At 44.4% G+C, this 19,577-nt stretch overlaps 6 protein-coding genes across 6 annotated transcripts; 4 read left to right on the top strand and 2 right to left on the bottom strand.

Annotated features, from left to right (window-relative positions):
• Positions 1-720: 720 nt before the first annotated feature.
• Positions 721-3,067, top strand: J4E85_010373 (uncharacterized protein; the record flags this gene model as incomplete). Its single annotated transcript, XM_051474583.1, has 4 exons — positions 721-753; positions 804-1,738; positions 1,788-2,490; positions 2,549-3,067. The coding sequence occupies 4 exons, from the start codon at positions 721-723 to the stop codon at positions 3,065-3,067; spliced, it is 2,190 nt and encodes a 729-aa protein (XP_051321503.1).
• An 808-nt stretch (positions 3,068-3,875) lies between these two features.
• Positions 3,876-5,402, top strand: DUG1 (Cys-Gly metallodipeptidase; the record flags this gene model as incomplete). Its single annotated transcript, XM_051474582.1, has 2 exons — positions 3,876-4,004; positions 4,101-5,402. The coding sequence occupies 2 exons, from the start codon at positions 3,876-3,878 to the stop codon at positions 5,400-5,402; spliced, it is 1,431 nt and encodes a 476-aa protein (XP_051321502.1).
• A 381-nt stretch (positions 5,403-5,783) lies between these two features.
• J4E85_010371 (uncharacterized protein) lies at positions 5,784-6,446 on the top strand (the record flags this gene model as incomplete). Its single annotated transcript, XM_051474581.1, has 1 exon — positions 5,784-6,446. The coding sequence occupies one exon, from the start codon at positions 5,784-5,786 to the stop codon at positions 6,444-6,446; it is 663 nt and encodes a 220-aa protein (XP_051321501.1).
• A 267-nt stretch (positions 6,447-6,713) lies between these two features.
• On the bottom strand, positions 6,714-7,367 carry J4E85_010370 (uncharacterized protein; the record flags this gene model as incomplete). The annotated part of the gene is made up of 1 exon (XM_051474580.1): positions 6,714-7,367. The coding sequence occupies one exon, from the start codon at positions 7,365-7,367 to the stop codon at positions 6,714-6,716; it is 654 nt and encodes a 217-aa protein (XP_051321500.1).
• A 1,409-nt stretch (positions 7,368-8,776) lies between these two features.
• Positions 8,777-9,834, bottom strand: J4E85_010369 (uncharacterized protein; the record flags this gene model as incomplete). Its single annotated transcript, XM_051474579.1, has 2 exons — positions 8,777-9,498; positions 9,570-9,834. 2 exons carry the CDS (start codon positions 9,832-9,834, stop codon positions 8,777-8,779), a joined length of 987 nt encoding a protein of 328 aa, XP_051321499.1.
• Positions 9,835-10,291: 457 nt separating this feature from the next.
• On the top strand, positions 10,292-10,724 carry J4E85_010368 (uncharacterized protein; the record flags this gene model as incomplete). The annotated part of the gene is given in 3 exon segments (XM_051474578.1): positions 10,292-10,315; positions 10,523-10,558; positions 10,578-10,724. The coding sequence occupies 3 exon segments, from the start codon at positions 10,292-10,294 to the stop codon at positions 10,722-10,724; spliced, it is 207 nt and encodes a 68-aa protein (XP_051321498.1).
• Positions 10,725-19,577: the final 8,853 nt, after the last annotated feature.

Here is a 19,577-nt window from a genome sequence, read left to right as displayed (position 1 = left end):
ACGCAAACGCAGGGCACTGTTCAGACACGGTCCAGGGTCCTCGCAAGGCACATGAGTTGTCTTGTTGGGCAGTATCACGGCTTTGCTAGCCGAAATGAGGTGCGCTGGCTGCGGGGACAATTGGTGGCGCACATGGGCGAATGGCAATTGTCGGTTAGCAAGTAGCACCGAAAGACGTTGTTGAGATTGAAGGGTGCAGCTGCACACTGCATGCAGAGATAGTAGCAGCTATAGTCAAAAGCAAGCAGAGGGAAAGCAGGGCGGCGGGTGCGCGTGCGATGATGAAAGAACGGCTCACTAGCGGGCGGGTTCATGCGTCATGGCCTCGGGGAGCTTCGAGGTTTGGCCCAAGCTCCCTTAAGCTCGTGGACCCATGGTTTGTTGTGTGCAAACAATCTCCCAACAGATACTGCAGGCGCTTTGCCCGAAGGAGTGAAGAAGGGACTCTGACAGCGCAGAGGGTCGAGCTGGCGTGAAAGCGCGTGCTTGCTGTTCCGGTGTGAAGTACTTAGAATTGCCGTGCTGCAGTTTACCGCTGCTCGCGTCGGTACCACTTGCACTGCAGATCAGCGCCTCCCTCGACACATTCGCTGGCTGCGGGGAAACTACCACAACCCGTATCGAAGCTCCGCGCTCTACTCTACTCTAGACCCATCTCCCCAGGCCTCACCCGCCGCCCACTTGCCCTCCACCTTTCTCTATTCTTCACCGTCGATTAAGATGGCACAACCACTGGAAGATGCGTACATCACGGTGAGCGACATGCAAGTAGTACCATGCACGCGAGCTAATCAATCGTGCAGCTTCTTATGAGCGATTCCTACCTACCAGGCGCAGTTGTCCTTGCAAACTCTCTGCGCGATGCCGGCACCACCAAGAAGCTTGCCGTGCTCGTCACGATGGAGACGCTTTCAGCTGATACCATTTCAGAGCTCAAGACGCTCTACGACTACCTGATTCCCGTCGAGCGCATACGGAATGCCAATCCTGCGAACCTCTATGTCATGGGGCGACCCGACTTGGCCTTTGCGTTCACAAAGATTGCTCTATGGAGACAGACTCAGTTCCGCAAGCTCGTGTACCTCGACGCAGACGTGGTAGCGCTGAGGGCGTTGGACGAGCTGTTCGACATCGAGGCGTCGTTTGCTGCCGCTCCAGATATTGGCTGGCCAGATGCTTTCAACAGCGGTGTCATGGTCATCACGCCAGACATGGGCGAGTACTGGGCACTGCAGACCATGGCAGCGACTGGTGACAGTTTCGATGGCGCAGACCAAGGCTTACTGAACCAGTACTTTGAACACCGTCCGTGGCAGCGATTGAAGTTTACCTACAACTGTACGCCAAATGCCGAGTACCAATGGGAGCCCGCATACCGCCACTACAAGCGCGACATCGCCGCGGTCCACTTTATCGGCAAGAACAAGCCCTGGATGGCCCAACATGCGGGTGGGAAGGGTGTCTATGGAGAACTGGTAGCGCGATGGTGGGCGGTGCATCAAAGGCATCTGCACAAGGCGAAGGGCCAACGAGCTGGTGAGGGAAAGAGCACTCTTGGTGACTCCATGCTTTCTTCCTCTACTCCTGCCCCTCTCGAAGCCTCCGCCGTTACGACCGAGCCTCCCATGACCGAATTTGAAGATGAGATTCAGAATATTGACCAAGGTGTGATAGAACCAACCCCCACGGTCGAACAACGCAAGTTCTCTGCGCCCGAGATGCAGTGGGACGCCACCAAGTACGCTCTTTTCACATCGAGATCACTGGGTAACAGCTGACAAGTCCAGGTTTGAGCCACCAGCGTCATCGAGACCCGAAGCTGCCAACTTCCCTACGCAAACGTATGCCTTCAGTGATAGCCGATCGCTCTTCAAGGCACCACGAGCCTATCCCGATGCGCCGCGAGACATGTGGTACCAGGTTCCAGAAACGAGGGAAGCGCCCAAGCCCATTTTCCCATGGGAGCAAGAGGCGGATAGACCTAAGCCGACGCGTGTGTTTGCCGAGGACTTGTCACCACAGCCAACCCCTCAGGTGATGTCGCCAACACATGCTTTCTCAACCACACACTTCGACGAGAGTGATAAGGTCGCTCCAGTCGCAGCCGAAAAGGTTAGAAATCTTGGTAATACTATAGCCTCGAGCTCTACTGACCAAGGCTGGCAGTCTTATCAAAACAATAGCGGCAACGCCTGGGATAATGTTCCAGGCATCGACAGCTATGTTCGTGCCATATCGGATCTGAGTGGAATACGGGGTAAGAACCAGTCGCTACAACAGACCACAGGCACGGATGACATTAGTTCGCCTATATTGGATCGCAAGCAACGCCGTGAGAGCTTAGTCCTTACCGACTTCCCGTCCGCAGTGGAGCGACCGAGTCTTCCTGTAACACCTGCGCCGGTTCGTCGTCCAATGTTCTGGGGCGAAGAGAGGAACCAGACAGGCGAGCTACCTTCTGCCACAGGAGTGCCGGATCAGACCGAATGGGTGTGTTTACGATACACCTTTTCCTCTTTCAATCATGAGCTGACTTTGAACTTTTAAGAATCCAGAGGAGAAGCTTGACCAGTTACGGCGGTCATCCCTGATCGAATTCGAGCACCTGAAGAAAGACGAGCACCCAAACCCGCCAATGCGTGCACTTCCCGAGCATTCAATTGCCGGGGAGGAGAAGACTGGCACTTCATTTGGACTTGATGGAGCGAACGATCAGGGCATTCCCGGATCTTTCCCAAGCGTTGTCGAGAAAGACTTTGCTAGCAGCGACCCTGCACCAGACGTGCGACCGAGTTCCAGTGATCGTTCCTTCGCACATGGGGACGAGAGCTCCGCGCCCCAGCACTACTCTCAGCAGGACTTTTCCTCTGGATCTTCCAGCACCTTCGGGCAGAACTTCTCAAGCTCCACATCGCAGGTGACGTCTACGGAACAGACCACCAGTCAATCTTCGCAGTCAGTCCAGGCTGGAGGCATGACTTTCACTGTCCCCTCCTTCGAGGACGGTACTTCAGCTGACGCCCAAGCCGCTGGGGATGATCTCAGTCCGACACAGAGTCGGACCTAGAACAAGATGATGAACGAATGATGGATATCAATGTTTGCGGTACCAATTTGTCGGTTATTGACCATGGACGATCTCTTGCTGCTAACGATGGGGGATACATGTTGCGATCTCAGTTTTACCCTTTCGTCTTGATACCTGTATGTTTCGTGTCTTTCGTTCGCGAGCCTTGTAGCATTTGCATCGTCACTGCATAGCGATCTGTTGTAGCTCATTATCCATACTTGCTTGCAGGGTTTTCTTCAGATTGTAAGATGTACAGGGTGATGGACTTGCTTCAGCCAATGGAAATCTGACCACCTTGGATCCTATATTGACGCTAGGTCTTCTAGTTTGCTTGTTTTCATACTCATGTAGGCTGCAGACTTGTTCAGATTATTCCTTGTATGAGTTGGAATGCCAACGATGACTGCAGACCGAGGCATGCGCGAGAATATGCAGGGAACATTTCGTGCATGCTTCCCTAGGCAAGCTTGGGCCAGCTGATCCACTCATCGGAAGCTTGACAGGCTTGACTTGACCGACGGTGTGGTTGGCGTTCGCGCGTTTGCCCTGTGCCCTCTCAATCATGCCCCGCTTGCCCCTCCCCACCCAATTTGCCCTTGGACAACGAGCACCTGCCCGATTCATCTCAGCCTGTAGACCGCGAATAAACGCCACAGCCACTCATAGAAGCCTCTTCTGTCATCCACGAAGCTTCCACTTCTCGCCCGCACCTAGACTCGTTGCAACGCCTATCCGCTGCGACCAATACACGCCTGAACGAATACCCAACGCCGCCTGGCCGTATCTGTACCACCCGTTCAACAAGATGGCACACCTCGACCCGTACTTCAAGCAGGTAGATGCCTTGCAGGGAGCCTTTATTGAGAGGCTGAGGGAGGCGGTCGCTATTCCCAGTATCAGCTCCGAGGACCAGAGGAGACCCGATGTAGTCAAGGTACGACATGAAGCCCCAAGAGATATGCGGTCAAGTCTTTGTTTTGGGTTAAGATATTAGATGCATGTCTGAATGTATGACTGACTTCAAATGCAGATGGGCCACTGGTTGGCCGACCAGATCAAGGCACTCGGTGGTGAGGTTGAGCTCCGCGAGCTCGGAAAGCAGCCTGGTCGCGAGCACCTTGACCTCCCACCGTGTCTTCTCGGACGCTACGGAAACGACCCAAAGAAGCTCAACGTCCTCGTTTACGGTCACTACGATGTGCAGCCCGCGAACAAGTCCGACGGCTGGGCGACCGACCCCTTCACCCTGAGCATCGATGACAAGGACCGCATGTACGGACGCGGTAGCACAGATGACAAAGGCCCGGTTCTTGGCTGGTTGAACGCCATCGAGGCCCATCAGAAGGCCGGCGTAGAGCTACCAGTGAACCTGGTCATGTGCTTCGAGGGCATGGAAGAGAACGGATCAGAAGGTCTGGACGACACCATCCGCGCCGAGGCCAAGAAGTTCTTCAAGGACGTCGACGTTGTCTGTATCTCGGACAACTACTGGCTAGGAACTGAGAAGCCATGCTTGACATACGGTGTCCGCGGATGCAACTACTACCAAGTTGAGGTTTCTGGCCCTGGTCAAGATCTACACTCCGGTGTCTACGGTGGAATGACACACGAGCCCATGACCGACTTGGTTCGCATCATGAACTCATTCGTCGACCCCGATGGCAAGATCCTCATCAAGGGCGTCGACGATCTTGTCGCTCCCCTTACTGACGAGGAGGCCGCACTTTACCCACCCATTGCCTTCACCATGGATGGTCTGAGGGAATCACTAGGTGGTGCAGTAACGATCCACGACAGCAAGGAGGAAGCACTGAAGCACAAGATGCGATACCCTTCATTATCCCTCCACGGTATTGAGGGTGCTTTCTACTCTGAGGGAGCAAAGACCGTTATCCCAGCAAAGGTTATTGGAAAGTTCTCCATCCGCACAGTACCCAACATGGAGATTGACCCAGTCACCAAGCTGGTTGAGAAGCACGTCAACGACGAGTTTGCTAAGCTGAAGTCGAAGAACACGATGAAGTTCAGCGTGGTACACTGCGGAAAGTGGTGGGTAGAGGACCCCAACCACCCCAACTACACTGCTGCTGCCAAGGCTGTCGAACGTGTCTTTGGTGTAAAGCCAGACATGACTCGGGAGGGTGGTAGCATTCCTGTCACATTGACCTTCCAAGAAGAGCTCGGCAAGAACGTCCTGTTGCTACCTATGGGTAGCTCGACTGACGCTGCTCACTCAATCAACGAGAAGCTGGACAAGAGGAACTACATTGAGGGCACCAAGCTGCTAGGAGCCTACTTGCACTACGTTGCAGGAGAGATGAAGCGCGAGTAGAATGCCGCACTATGAGTAACATCGTCGGTCTTGTTTCCGTAAATACTTAGATGGTTTGCTACCAACAAGAAATAAATACCCATTCAGCAGTGTGCTTCTCCGTTGACCCCAGCTCGATGAAATGACAGGCTCAGATCGTGCATTTTCATCGAAGTCTTACGCCTATGACAAGTCGCACAACGTTAAAATGTTGTCATGCGCACTGTACCCTGATCAAGTGCCGGCGGTAGTCTGGGGGTGGAAGACAGGATCCCGCCCAGCTTTGACCACCCCGGCGCGGAACAACTAAAAAAGTTCGGCATCGCTCCACCAGGAAACGGCCAGCACCGTGCCAACGCGTGCACCACAGCAGGCACGCCAACCCACACACCCAATTCCACAATGTCAACATGTAAATCCCTCCTCCGAGCCTGTCCCTCGCAACGGACCACGCCGTCGCTCCTGCCCCTCACGCAATGCCGCTTCGAATCCACAACCCGGCGACACAGAAAACTGCTCGCACTCCCCGAAGCCCCATCCTACACACCCGACCGCTCTGCGCCCACACTGGTCTTCAACCCCCCGTCCTCGGCGCCAAACGTCTACCACACCCCGCTCAAGTTCCTGCCCAAGGAAGATAAGCGGAGAACGCTATACGCTGCCGCACAGCAATACGCAACCAAACTAGCACATACACGCCAATCCTCACCCATTGCCGCACCCGGCACGCCGCTCAGCACAGAAGCGTTTTTGCCGCCGCGCCCCTCTGCATCCCTGCCTGCGCCGCTGCGGAAGCCGTACGAGAAGACGTACCATCTCAACGAGGCCGACATTGCAGAGATTAGGAGGCTGAGGAGTGCGGACCCGGATACGTGGACGAGGGTTAAGCTGGCGGACAAGTTTGGCTGTAGTCAGTTCTTTGTGGGTATGGTGGCTAAGAATGAGAAGAAGGCGGAGAGGGTGGAGAAGGAACATGAGGCGATGAGGAGGAAGTGGGGGACGAGGAGGCGGGAGGCGAGGGAGGACCGGGGGAGGAGGAAGGTGCTTTGGGGGAGGGACGCTTAGATGGTGTGTTGTTTCTGGGGGGGCTATTTGGGTGGCTCTTGTAGGGTCTTGGCTTGGATGGCGCCGGAGCCTGGGTGGTCTGGGATATGGAAATGATGGGGATATGGTATACGATATGTGTAAAGAGCAGAAGGAATATTTGTAGTCTGGTATATCATACTACCGATTTTGAAACACATGCTGATCAGAGCTGTTTTTGAATCATGTTCTAAAGGGTATCATCCCAAGCCGTTGCAAACGCCAGACTCCTTCAATAAATACCACGCATCACCTTGCTCCATCCCTTTCCATCTCAATCCCCTTCCCTACCCTGAAAACAAAACCCTCACCGTCCCTCGCCCCCACACCAACCCTCCAGCACTCAAACCTCCCCCGACTAACCACCTCCCACCGTTGCACTCTCTCCTTCTCAGCATCTTCCACACTAACCCCCGGAGCAAACTTCAGCACATCCACCCGCCGAACTGCTAACCGTGTAACAGGCGTACCTTGAGGCCATGATGTAGGCAACGCCGGCCGATACGATGACAGCAAGTTAGACTCCGATGTCAATACCGTAGCACAGGAGAGTAGCTTGCCCAGCTTCGCAACGCGGGTGGTAAGCTGTGCGGATGCCGTCGCGAGGGTATTCGAGGAGCTAGACATGGTAGTACTGGTATTCCGTATCGACCAGACGAACGCGTCGATGTCTTCGAGGATGAGGGAGTGGATGCGGCGGTGCATGCTCTTGTGTTGGGGATTATCATTGAGAAGGTATTCTGGTAGGGAATCGAGGGTGGATAGGAAAGAGGACCAGGAGGTGGGGTGGAAGATGTGGAGGTGTGGTAGTGCGGTTTTGATGGCGGATTTCATGGAGGCTTTTAGGGTGGCGGTGATTTCCTGTTCCGTTGTAGCGAGGCTGGTTTTGAGAAGGGTGGACATGACTTCTACTAGTCGGGGGATGCTAAAGTGATGCAGTGGGTCGAAGAGGATGACGGCGCTTTCTTGGCCGTAGAGAGGGGTGGAAGAGAAGTTGCGTGGGAGAATGGCGTGGGCGATGATGAGGTAGATTAGTGAGGTCTTTCCGGCTCCTGAGGCGTGATGGGTTGGCGGTGGAGAGATGATTTCGAGGATTGGCGAAGATGAGTTTAGCATTAGGCGGTCGATTTCTGGTAAGTTGAAATAAGAGGGTTGGGCGGTGTTTGTGTTGTTGGCTCTGTTGGATGAGCATCAATTTGTGAGTCGCGAGAGTAAGAGTTTGAGAGAAAAGATTAGTTGAGTTGTGAAGGATAAACGTACGTTCCATCTTCCTGCACCATAAACTCACGTAGAGACTTGAAAAGCTGCGTTTTCGTTAACATTACTCACTTCGCGCATCGAGCGTGTGTCAACATTCCATACCTCGCTCAGATCCTCGACCTCAACTTCCATCAACAACTTCTCACCCAACCTCTTCGCCCCATCACCATTCATTTCCATCTCCCATGCAGATCACCCCTTGATCCTTTCCAGTCCTTCCCAAGCACGACCCTACTCTTTCAATATCACTTCCCCCGCGCAATGGCGCCACCAATCTCCACAATCCCGGTGACCGACTTGGAAGCTTCGCTCAACACTCTGCCGTCGGGCAAACGACGGAATCCACCGGTCAATCTGAGCGACTGCGCGCTAAAGGAACTCGTGCAGTATAAATGCAACGTAGAGGCGCCGAAGAAGAAGGGCGGTGTGCCGCAAATTATATGCGAGCCGCTGGTTCATTTGTTGAGAAAGTGAGTGTTGGTGGAGTGAGGTGGAAGGCACGAGGTCTTGGCATTGTGACCAGGAACTGGGAGTTGGTGTAATCAGGTTGAGCGCATGGCTAATGAGATTATAGGTGTTCAGGAGGGTTGACTGTTGAGACTACGGCGTGGGAGGAGTGGAAGGCGAAGCAGGAAGGTGCGATGGTTGAGCGATGAGATCGAGTCACCACCTATAGCCTCACACAACATCATACATGAGGTGGCGGTTTACACCGGAGACATGATTACTATGCATGTATTTTCAACTATGAGATCTTGCTAAGGATTCCAGGAGTAAATCCAATCTAGATAAGAACTCGATGGGATGAATAATGAGTTCGCATTGACCAAACTTTGTGTAGCCTTCAGCTACGCTGTGCTGTGTAGGAGAGCGAGTAGACTATAGTACAACTTGCAACGAAGAAAAAAAAATAGACAATCAACGCCGCCTTAATGCCTAAAACGTATCTCGAAGCCCCGCGGCCGAAATGCAGGTACCCAAACGCCTCGCTATCAAAATGCTGTAAAACGACTTTTCTGAAGGTGTCGCCGCCATTGACCGGCTGTGACGAACTATGAGACGCCCGTCGCGGATTTCCTCCAGTACTTTTGGTCGTAGTTGACGTGCACGCCTTCTTCCAGGTTGACGTTACGATCGGCGGTGGGCTGCCGTATTGGAGCGTCTTGATGCGTGTTGTAGTCTTCGTCGTCTTCGTCCATTTGAGCTTGCCGCCGTTCTTCCTCCTTCTCTCGCTGGTTCTCCTCGTCCAGCAGGTCTGTCATGGCGGCTTGCCACAGTTGGTCGCTCTCTTTCATGCGCCTACTGCGCTTCCGCTTGCCAACATTTTGCTTCTGCACGCCTGCCTTTTGCGCCGCCATGAGTTTTCGCAGACTCTGCTCGGCAAGAATGCCCTCTTCTGTCGCCTTTTCCCTGATTTTGCGCGGGTCATTTTCGCGTTTTGTGAAGACGGGCGTCGCTGTGTATGTGTGTTTCGACGGGAATCCAGGGAAGTGTTTTGGTATGTATGGACGCGTTTCTTTGTCCGCCTTGCCGGAGAGTCCAGGACCTAGCAATGACTCGGTGTCGGGCGGCGGAGCTTCTGGAGGCGCGGGAGGTGCAAAGTAGGGCTGTAAGACAGACGGCGGGATCTCGCCTGTATCGAAATGTTGTTCGAGGGGCGCAGAGCCGCGCAGGCCGGCGGATGTGAGGGCATAGATCCAGTCGTGCGCGACCGTTTCGGTGCGTCGCGAGCTGATCATAGACGTGCGTACTTGTGTTAGAAAGTTGGTCATGTCTGTGACGGGTCAGTCTGGAAAACTGCAGTGGGCACTCGCGGCCAGTCTCTGTCGCAAGGTGAAGCCATACAGGAATCAACAAGCGCCCGGAACTCCTCCAACGCGTCCGGACGCGCGCTCTCGAAACCGATGCCTTTACATTGAATGGCTATTGCGCGCCGCAGCTGCTGGTCGAAAAAGTCTTTGCTCTCGCCAAAGACGTCGTGCTCGGCGCTGATGGGGTCGGCAATGTGCTGGATCGGCTGTGTGTGGTGCAGCGCCCGTACGACTTGTCGCTTCTTGGGGTGCGGCTCTCCGTACGTCGGCGCATGTTCCGCGTCATGTGCCCGCTTCATGCCTGCGATTGCGCCCTCGCTGCTGGCGCTGGGGGATAGTATGATGCCTGGCATATGCTGCTCGTTGTCGCGGATCCGGTGGGAGGGTACGCCGTAGGAGCAGGTTGCGCACGCGATGGTGGTTCCGGGGACGTCTCTATCGGTGGGTAAGGGCGCAGACGGGAGTGAGAGGGCGCATCGGTTGCGAAAGGGTGCCCTCGCGATGGGAGCAGACGTGCAGACGCGTATTGTTTCTTATTCGATGGTATTGTTCCTTTCACCTGCCTGCTGCCGTTGTTCTTCAGTTGGGTCGGGAGCTTCCAAGGCGCGGGACGCTAGGACGCCTGCCTTACGTCAGCAGCACTGCGTTCTCCCGTCGAACCACCACACCTTCAGAGAGCCGCCGACGACATCCACCAGCTCCCGCAAACCGCACCCGCGCCCCAAAACTCTCCGCTCTCCCGAACCCAACTCCGCAATGGCTGTCAAACCGATCACCGGCGTAGGTGCTGCCATTGAGTGCCGTGGGCCGTCGTGCGCTGGATGCTAATGACTGGACTGCAGATGCTCCGACGACAGGTCGTGCTCGACCTCTCTGTCGCTATGGGTGCGTAGGAATCGGGCAGTGCATGGCTGCTATTTTCGGGGCTCAAAGAGCTCTGTAGCAATGCGCGCGTCAGCTCTGGACATCGGCTAACAGCAGTCACAGGTCTTGGCCTCACTGCCGGCTACGGCTGGTGGTACGGTACGTGAATCAGTCACAGGCGATGCGACTGCGCTTCCTATCCTCGAAGACTCTTCTTACACCCGTACTTACTATCCAAGGCTACCACGTCCCTGCCGTCCGTCACCGTGACGCCTTCTACCAGAAGCTCGAAGACGAGCGCGCATCATCTCTCGGCCAGAAATAAGCGACTGCCCTTCGCGAATCGACATCTCCTTTGTATCGACAGGTCACGAAAGCATAGAATGGGCATAGCTGGGGATCAGATGTATCATAGGTGGGGGGATCTCTCGACAGCAAGCCAAATCAGACTCCGTCAAACGACCCCACGTATGCGTCCTCACGTGTAATGTGCTTTGTGACTACGGCTCTCCATACAAATACCCAATCTCGCCGCTCTTAAAAACTGCTAGTTGTTTGTGAAATGACGGCTCCACGCGCTCACAGTCGTCGACATGATTGCTCGAACATGTGATTCTTACGCAGGCTCCTTCATTGGACTTTGGCGTCCTGCACGTCAGAAAATGGCCGTAAAGTTTAGGCTTTTCCAGAATACGATGTGATCCGCATTTACCCATGCCTCAACACGAGTCTGATAAACTTGCAGAAGGTTATCGGGCGGGCTTGAACTTCGTCATATGCCTAAGGTTTACAACCCATTGAAGGGCGTTGTTCATCGGATCCGCGGCGGCATCATTTCGCTCCTTCCATGTGAAGCCTTCACATCGTGGCAGGTAAGGCGGCCTTGAACAATCATCTAGAGTGAATGCGCAGTCTCGGGGGCATAGAGAAAGGGGGCCATCGAGCATGCTTATGTATTCCTGATGCATAGAGGAGACGTACAGAGTGATGACAAGGCTGTTGATCTGGGAGGAGTACGTGACGATGAAGATCATCCCGATATCGAATTAGGCGTACCCCATTCAAGGGAGGAACTAGACACCTATCTCCGCAGTACAATCATTAAAGAAAAAGCTAAGAAGGCTACTTTGGCCTATCGATCTACGAGCTGAAGAATACAAGGCCGTGTAGAATTCAGGGCCTATGTCCAGACTTTCCCTTGAAGGGGTGTGGGTGCGCTGTCTTCTCATAGCAACGGTTGCGCAGGGATGATGACAAAAAAACAAACATAGACGGTTGTTCGCGATCGATGGACGTGAGCTGAGGGTAAGCGCACGGACCCATCGTGAGAGTTGCTCCTCTCTTGGAGTGTGGTTGCGAGCATCCATATAGCCCGAAAACACCACTCTGTTCATGCGCTTCACGAAATCCCGCCAGTCACAAGGACTGTGTAGAATGCCCCGAAGCAGTAAAGAAAGGCATCTGGCCGTGTTTAAGTTCGATGCAATTCCGATGCATCGATGATGGTGGTTACAAGTCGTCTCACTAAGCGTGCACGAAACTGTTGATAGGCCGTTGTGACGTATCAGGCCAATGACGGAACGCTGTGGATCACGAGGCGCGACGCGACACGTTGTATGCTAGATTGTTTCTTCATCACGAACGCAAGAAATGAACGCAAGAAAGGCCGAAGTTCAAGTGCAAGACAAAGCAGCGGTGGGGGGAGCAGAAACGTGTCAAACGCTGGATGCTATTGGCTGGCGTCCGGCTTCATTGTTCCCTGGCGATCATGCCCAATCCATGGGACTGACATGGGACTGCAGGGGGGGGCTTTCCGCCAAGGATCGACGCGAACCAGAGACGGAAGGGGCAGTGGCGGAGCAAGCGAGACTTGTGTAAGAGGAGGTGGCCTCTTGAATGGGTAGGTAATGGGTTGGCAGCTCTAGATGCGGAGATGTCGAGAAAAAGCAGTGTCAGGGATGGAGGGCGTATGAGGGAGGGCAAGGTGACTGCTTTGACAGCGGCGTTGTTGGTTCGGAACGGGGTGGAGGCCCATAGTCCTGTGCCATAGCGTCCGGCGCTTTAGTGCGAGATGTGGATAACTAGTCCTTCACCATCTTTTAGGGCAACGGGTGGCCGATCACCAGCGACCTGGAGGACGAGTACGAGGACGTCAACTTTGACAGCTTTCAGTGGCGATAGTATATGGAGGCTTCTATACTCGTCTTAATATTTACATACATAGAAAATGAGAAATTGTGCGATTAGCACCTTGCATCTATAGAGGCCTAATGTTACGCTGCAGAAGACGTTATAGTATATGCCTGTAGGCTTATTAATTACTAGTCTACTTAATCTACCTATTACTTTTACTTACTTTAAACTTTAACTAAGATACGTCTTACTTATTTTTATACTTTTTTTTAAAATTTATTTATAAGTATATTAATAATTATTTTATTAGTAGTAGTAGTATTATTAGTAAGAACTCTTTTATAAAGTTATTTAAAAGTCTTTAGCTTTATATATATAAAGAGCTTAATAATATTATTAAAGGTATTATTAGAAATAAAAATAGTAGTAACCTTATAATGTAAGAGTTACATAAAGATTAGATAATAATATTATATTAAATTATAATATTATTATAGTAAGGCTTAGAAGAAGTACTTAGAAGTAGAATATATATATATAGGCTATTAGCCTAAAGTAGGCCTAATACCTAAGAAACTAAACTATTATACGTCTTCTTCTAAAAGCGCTTAAAGTTCTAACTAAGCGTTAAGAATATTAAAATAGAATTCTATAGACTTAGCTATACCTTCTAAGAAGAATCTAGGCTATGTACTTTAACTAAGAAGTAAGATATAATATAACGCTGTTATAAGGCGTGTAAGTAATAGAGAGATAGAGAAAAACAAAGGTTATAGAGTTAATAAGAGGCGTAGAGGTAGTATATATTCTTACGTAGAATAGAGATCTTAAGTAGAGTAGAGTCTAAGAGTAGAGTAAAGTCTAGAAGTAAAGTAGAGTCTAGAAGTAGTGTAGAGTCTAGAAGTATAGTAAGATCTAGCTATAAACTAGAGTGCCTATATAGAGAACTCTATTCTAGGTATAGATATAAGGTTATAAGTAGAGTAGTTAGAATTAACTACTTTAAGGCTAAGAATATTTATAGATATCTTAGTTAGGTAAAGACGTACACTATAATTAGCTTAATAGGCTTTATAAGTAATATAGTTAAGAGAGTCTATAAATAACTAGCTAGTTCTTTTTAAGCTCTTATCTAATAGATAGAGTAAGGTAACTATAAGCTCTCTATAGTTATTATACGCGTAGAATATATTATAAGATTCTAGTTTACTAGAGTTATAGTTATAGTAATTCTAAATAAACTCTTTACTTTCTTGTAAGTTAAAGTATAGTTACTAGTAGCTAGTCTAGTTATTACCTATCTATTCTACCTTATACTATAAGTAGCTGTAATAGCTAGTATAGAGATTGTTTATTATATTATAGATATAGAAATTAAGAACCTAGATAATAATATACTTAGTCTTACTATTATTAGTAAGATAGATCTTAAGTAGAGCGCAATTAGTAGCTTAGAGCTATCTAGGCAGTGCGTTGTCTTTATAGAGCTATAGAAGCTATAGATAGAATACTAGAAATAGGTTCTTAAGGCTATTAGAGAGATCTAATTTATAAGCTATATTATTAATAATATATATAATCTAGTAAGAACCTATATTCTTATAGTCTAAGAATTTTACTAGTTATTTAGTGCAAATATACTTAGTATTAAGAAGAACCTAGTCGCTAATAGCGAAGCGTAGAGCTAAGTAGTAATAAACGTTAGTAAACTTCTTTATTTTAGCCTAAGACTATATAATCTTATTACAAAGATATTATTACGTTGTATTAATATAACTAACTAGAGTGTTAGTAGCGCGTAGTTATATAGGCGTAGTTATAGTATTAGTAATAGCGTGTAGTAGTTTAAAACCTACGCAGAGCTAGTAGCTCTTTATAGCCTAGAATAGAGAAACTCTAGTTACTAAGCTAATAGCTAAATTAGTCTTAAATTTAGTAAGAAAAAGAAGATAAGCCTAGTTATCTTGTAAATAGTTAATATAGAATTATAGATACTATTTTAGGTCTATATTTATATTCTCTATTTATCTATCTATTTCTAGATAGTAAATAGTAGATAATTTAGAATAAGTTTCTACCTAGTTATAGAGATAACGCTAGAAGTAGAAAGTAAATTAGCGTTTCTAGTTAGACACTAGCGTCTTAGAGTATCTTTTCTCTCTCTAGATATACTTAAAAAACTTGTTAATAATAGTAGACACCTCTATATTCTCTATAGTAATAAACTTCTTCTTCTTAGATAGTCTATCTACTACTACTATAATGTAATAATATAAATAACTACACTAGGTAGATAGTAGTAACAAGGTAATAAAGTTAATAGAGATATCTTTCTAATACTACTTTAGAATAGAGAGAGAATAAAGAAGACTATACTTAGCGCTGTAATTAACTTTAGAATAATAACATATAGTATAGTTATTAGTAAAGTGTATAATTATATTAGTTATACCTTACTAGTAGTACTATTAACTAACTTACTAGTAAGTAGTAGTGTAACCTCTATAGCTACTAGGTAAAGTATTATAGATATTCTTAATAATATAAGTTCTTAGCTTCTTACTAAAAGAAATAAAAAGATAGTTATTACTTAAGAATAGCTTTCTATCTTTACTTACTTCTAAATTCTTTAGCTCTAGGCGTATGCTCTTAGTAATAAGGTAATAAGAGATATAATAATTACTACTATTAAGAGTGTTACAAATAGTAGTAAGGTAAGTGTTAAGAGAATATAGATAATCTATAACCTTCTAGGTTATAAGATTATTAGCTCTAACTAGATTATTATATAGGTTAGGCTTATTACGCAATAAGAACTAGGCTAGGCCTATTATAGTAGAACTTAGCTATAGAACGCTATTAATGTTATACTCTCTAGCTTTACTTAATAGAGTAAGAATTAATAGTAGGTTGTATAAGGCCTTACCTAGGCAGAGTTCTATAAGTTAGATAGCGTTATAACTACTACTATTCTAGTAGTAATTATCTAGAATTATCTAGTATTAGTGTTAAACGTAGTTATTAGTAACGTGTTTAGGTAAGTCGCTAGTCTAACGTATTAGACTATCTAGCTTAGTGCCTTATTTACTAGGCCTGTACTTTACCTTAAAATTAAACTTCTTAAGAAACTTAGCCTAACAGGCTTATTGTTAATTTAAGTATTATTTAGATTAGAAGTACTTAAGGCTATAGTAATTAGTTAAGACCTTAATAGTATTAGTAGTATCTAATAACTCTAGACGCTACTTTTTAAAAGCTCTAATAATTACTAGAAGCTTTTTATTATATATTTTATAGTTATATTCTATAGAAGTTATCTTCTTAGATAAATAGGTAACTAGTTATATAGTATTATTAGCCTAGATTTATAATAATACTACAGCGTAGACGTAGTTAGAAGTATTAGTTTCTAGAATACTTTTTAGATTAGAGTTAAAATAAGCTAGCATAATATTACTATAGAAAGCAGCCTTTAACTTATTAAACGCGTAGGCTATCTCTAAGGTTATTATAAATAAGGCAGAGTCTCTCTTTATAAAATATGTAAGTAGCTTAGTAATATTAAAGAACTTATATATAAACTATTAATAGAAGTTAGTAAACTCTAAGAATACCTAAACGTTCTTTAAGGTTCTAGGTAGTTACTAGTCTTAGATAGTAGACACTTTCTTAGAGTTTATTTTAATACTATCTATAGTAATAATTAATTCTAGAAACTTTACCTCTTGCTATATAAACTTAGACTTAAGAATATCTATAGAGAGGCTAGCGTCTATAAGCCTAGTTATAATACGTAGAAGATAATTATTATAGACTTTCTTAGTTTTACTAAATATAATAACGTTATTAAGGTATACTATATAGAACTTATTAAGATACTTATAAAGTATATTATTAATATATACTTAAAATGTCTCTAAACTATTATATATACTAAAAGGTATAATAGTATACTAGTATAGTCTATAAAGAGTAATAAAAGTAGAAAGGTATTTATAATTATTATAAATATAAATTTTATTAAATATAGTAATAATATTAACTTTAAAGAAGTAATAAGCCTTAGAGAGCTTTATAAGTATATTATAGATTAGTAAAAGAGTATTATAGTTCTTAATAGTGTGTGCGTTAAGTCTATAATAGTTAACGCATATTCTAATATCTTCTCTAGGCTTCTTTACTACTAGTAGTAGTACAGCCTATTTAGATATGCTTTGCTTAATATATCTCTTACGCAGTATATTATTAATATAGAGTTTAACTACTTAGGCTTTATTATAAGATAGTAGTCTTAGACGTTATAATAATAGCCTAAAGAGTTAACTAGTGTTAGAGTCTAGTTAAATCTTAATAGTATAATCTAACTTATTACACTAAGAAGAGATCTTATCTACTTCTTATAGGTTAAACCTATAATATAGAGAATAGAGTACGTTAGAAAGCTTTACTAGAATATTATTTTTACTTATTAGTAGGCGCTCTATGTAGTCTTAGAACTTTTTAAAGTTCTCTAGAAGCACCTTTACTCTAGCTATATATAGATATTAAGTGTTAGTCTATTCTTAGTTACTTATATTATAGAGTCTCTTAACTTTCTCTATTATAGTTATATAGACTTCTTCTTCTTATATAACTAAGATAGCTGCTATACAACTAGAGATAAAAGAAATATCTATAGAGAGCAGAGCTTTTAGGTAACGCGCTCTCTTAAGCTTATATATAGAAGAAAAGAGTTACTTATAATATTAACTACTAGTAATATAGTAGAGCTTATAATTATAGAGGCACTATTATATATAGTAATTAGAATTAAATATTATAGATATTGTTTTCTAGTTTATCTAGAGATTATACTATTAAAACTAGAGCGTTCTAAGTATTATTTAGATGCTACTAAGCTTTATAATATACGTAAGCACTTACTCTTTATAATTATTAAAAGTAATATTTACTCTAGTTATATAAGTAACGTTAGTAACTTAGAAGCTATCTACTAATTTAAGAATAGTAGAATCTTATAGTATAATTATTTTATAGTAGTTTACGTAAGCGTAAGATTTATTAATAAAGATAGAGGTATAACTAGAATTACTTATTAGTTTAACGTGTAAGAATAGTTATAATAGAGAGAAGATAGTTTCTTTAAAGACTAGTTACTAATCTACTTAGAGAAGATATATAGCGCTGTAAATAGTAGTAGCTATAATAGTAGAAACGTAAACCTATAGAGTTATAGAGCTTTCTAAGTTCTTAATCTAGTCTAGAATAGCTTATAGTGTAGAGTTAGAGTTATTATTATTATTATAGACTTTAATAGAAGAAGATAGAGGTAATAATATAGGTATAGGTGTAGGTATCTTTAAAGTGTATTATTTATTATATTTCTTAGGCTTAGAAGGTCTCTAGAGGTAATAGTTACTAGAGACTAGTTATTTTCTGCAAAAGTGTTAGTTGCTATAACTAACGCAGAAAGAGTTAGACTCTAAATAGAGTTAACTCTAATAGTAGTCTTAGAGATAGAAACTCTAGTAGCCTTACGCGCTTTGTTAAGAGTAGTAAGAACTTTCTTAAAGTAGCCTATAGATATAACGTTGTTTTAGCTCTTATATAGTGTATTAGAGTAGTTAGGCCTATAACTAGTGTAGGTATACTTAAAGTAGTAATTTATATTAGTAAGAACCTAAGTCTTTATTAGAGTATAGTTCTTATAGGCCTTGTTAATAACAAAGTAAGTAGTACTAGAGCCTCTAGAGGAAGTATTATTATAGTTATAGTTTCTACAACCTCTTCTATTACCTTTATCTCTACCTTTATCTCTACTAGTATTCTTAGCTATGTTAGTGCTATAGAAGAGTAGAACTAAGAAGTAGAGTTATTTAAGGTAGTAGAGCTTCTAACTAAAAGTAGTAAAGTTATTAGTATAGTAGTTATTATCTAAGAGTAGCTTAATATAACTACGCTACTAGAAAGAAAGCTTCTTATAGATTTGTAGAATTATCTTCTTATTATTCTAATGTAGAGTAGTAACACTAGCTTAGAATTATAATAAGAAGGCGCTAATATTCTTACTAGACTTTATATTTACTTTCTTATTATAGAAGTTATAAGTGTTATAATAAGTGTTAAGCTAACTATAGCTTCTATTAAGAATATTCTAAACCTATTATACGCGCTAGAATTTCTAGCTAGAAATAAACTAGCTAATAGATATACTATTCTAGGCTAGACTACTAGTCTTTATATAAATAAAGTTAAGTTACTCTTTTTTATTACTTTTAAAGGTACTAGCGTGTACGCAGAACTAACTTATAACGTCTAACTTCTACTTCTAATAGATATCTATGCAGGTACTAATAGAGCTCTTAAACTTATTAGATTTAGGTTACTTAGAGTAATATATATTATATATAGGTATAGGTAAAGACGCATAGGTTAGAGAGTTAGAATAGTTAGAGGTACGTCTACGATAGTCTAGATAGAGAGCGCTAGTAGAGTTATTAGACTTCTCTAAGTTAGATCTATCTAGGTTATTTAGTAAAGAAGTAGAAGAAGAAGCCTTTCTAATAAGTACCTCTAAATAAGAGACTTTCTTAAGAGCCTTAATATAGGTAGTATACTTCTCTTTATATACTTTCTTATAAGTATTCTTCTACTTATATACTTAGCTAATCTATTATTTAGAGGTAACATAGAGCTCTTTAAGTTAAGTTCTAGTAGCGTAGGTGTTACTCTTTATAAAGTAAAGTTATTCTTATAGATTTATAGTCTTACTATTAGTGCTAAGAAACTACTATTAGATAATACCTAGAGACTTATTACTCTTAGTAAGTTAAAGTTCTAGGTAGTAGTTAGTATTGCGCTTATTAGTAAGATCTTTCTAAGTTTTCTTTAAATAACTAATATATATAGTAATATTATTATTAAGGTAGAAGACTATATTAAAGAAGAGCTTATAGAGCTTTACGCTGTCTTAGAATACTATATAGATAGAACTATCTTTAAAAAGAGTCTTATCTAGCTTACTAATATATTTAGGTAGACTTTA

Source organism: Alternaria conjuncta, assembly GCF_024043145.1.
Source record: "Alternaria conjuncta strain BMP 0040 chromosome Unknown scaffold_23, whole genome shotgun sequence".
NCBI classification, from domain to species: Eukaryota; Fungi; Ascomycota; class Dothideomycetes; order Pleosporales; family Pleosporaceae; genus Alternaria; species Alternaria conjuncta.
Note: the sequence above shows the minus strand (reverse complement) of the source record. Positions and strands in the feature narration are given on the sequence as shown.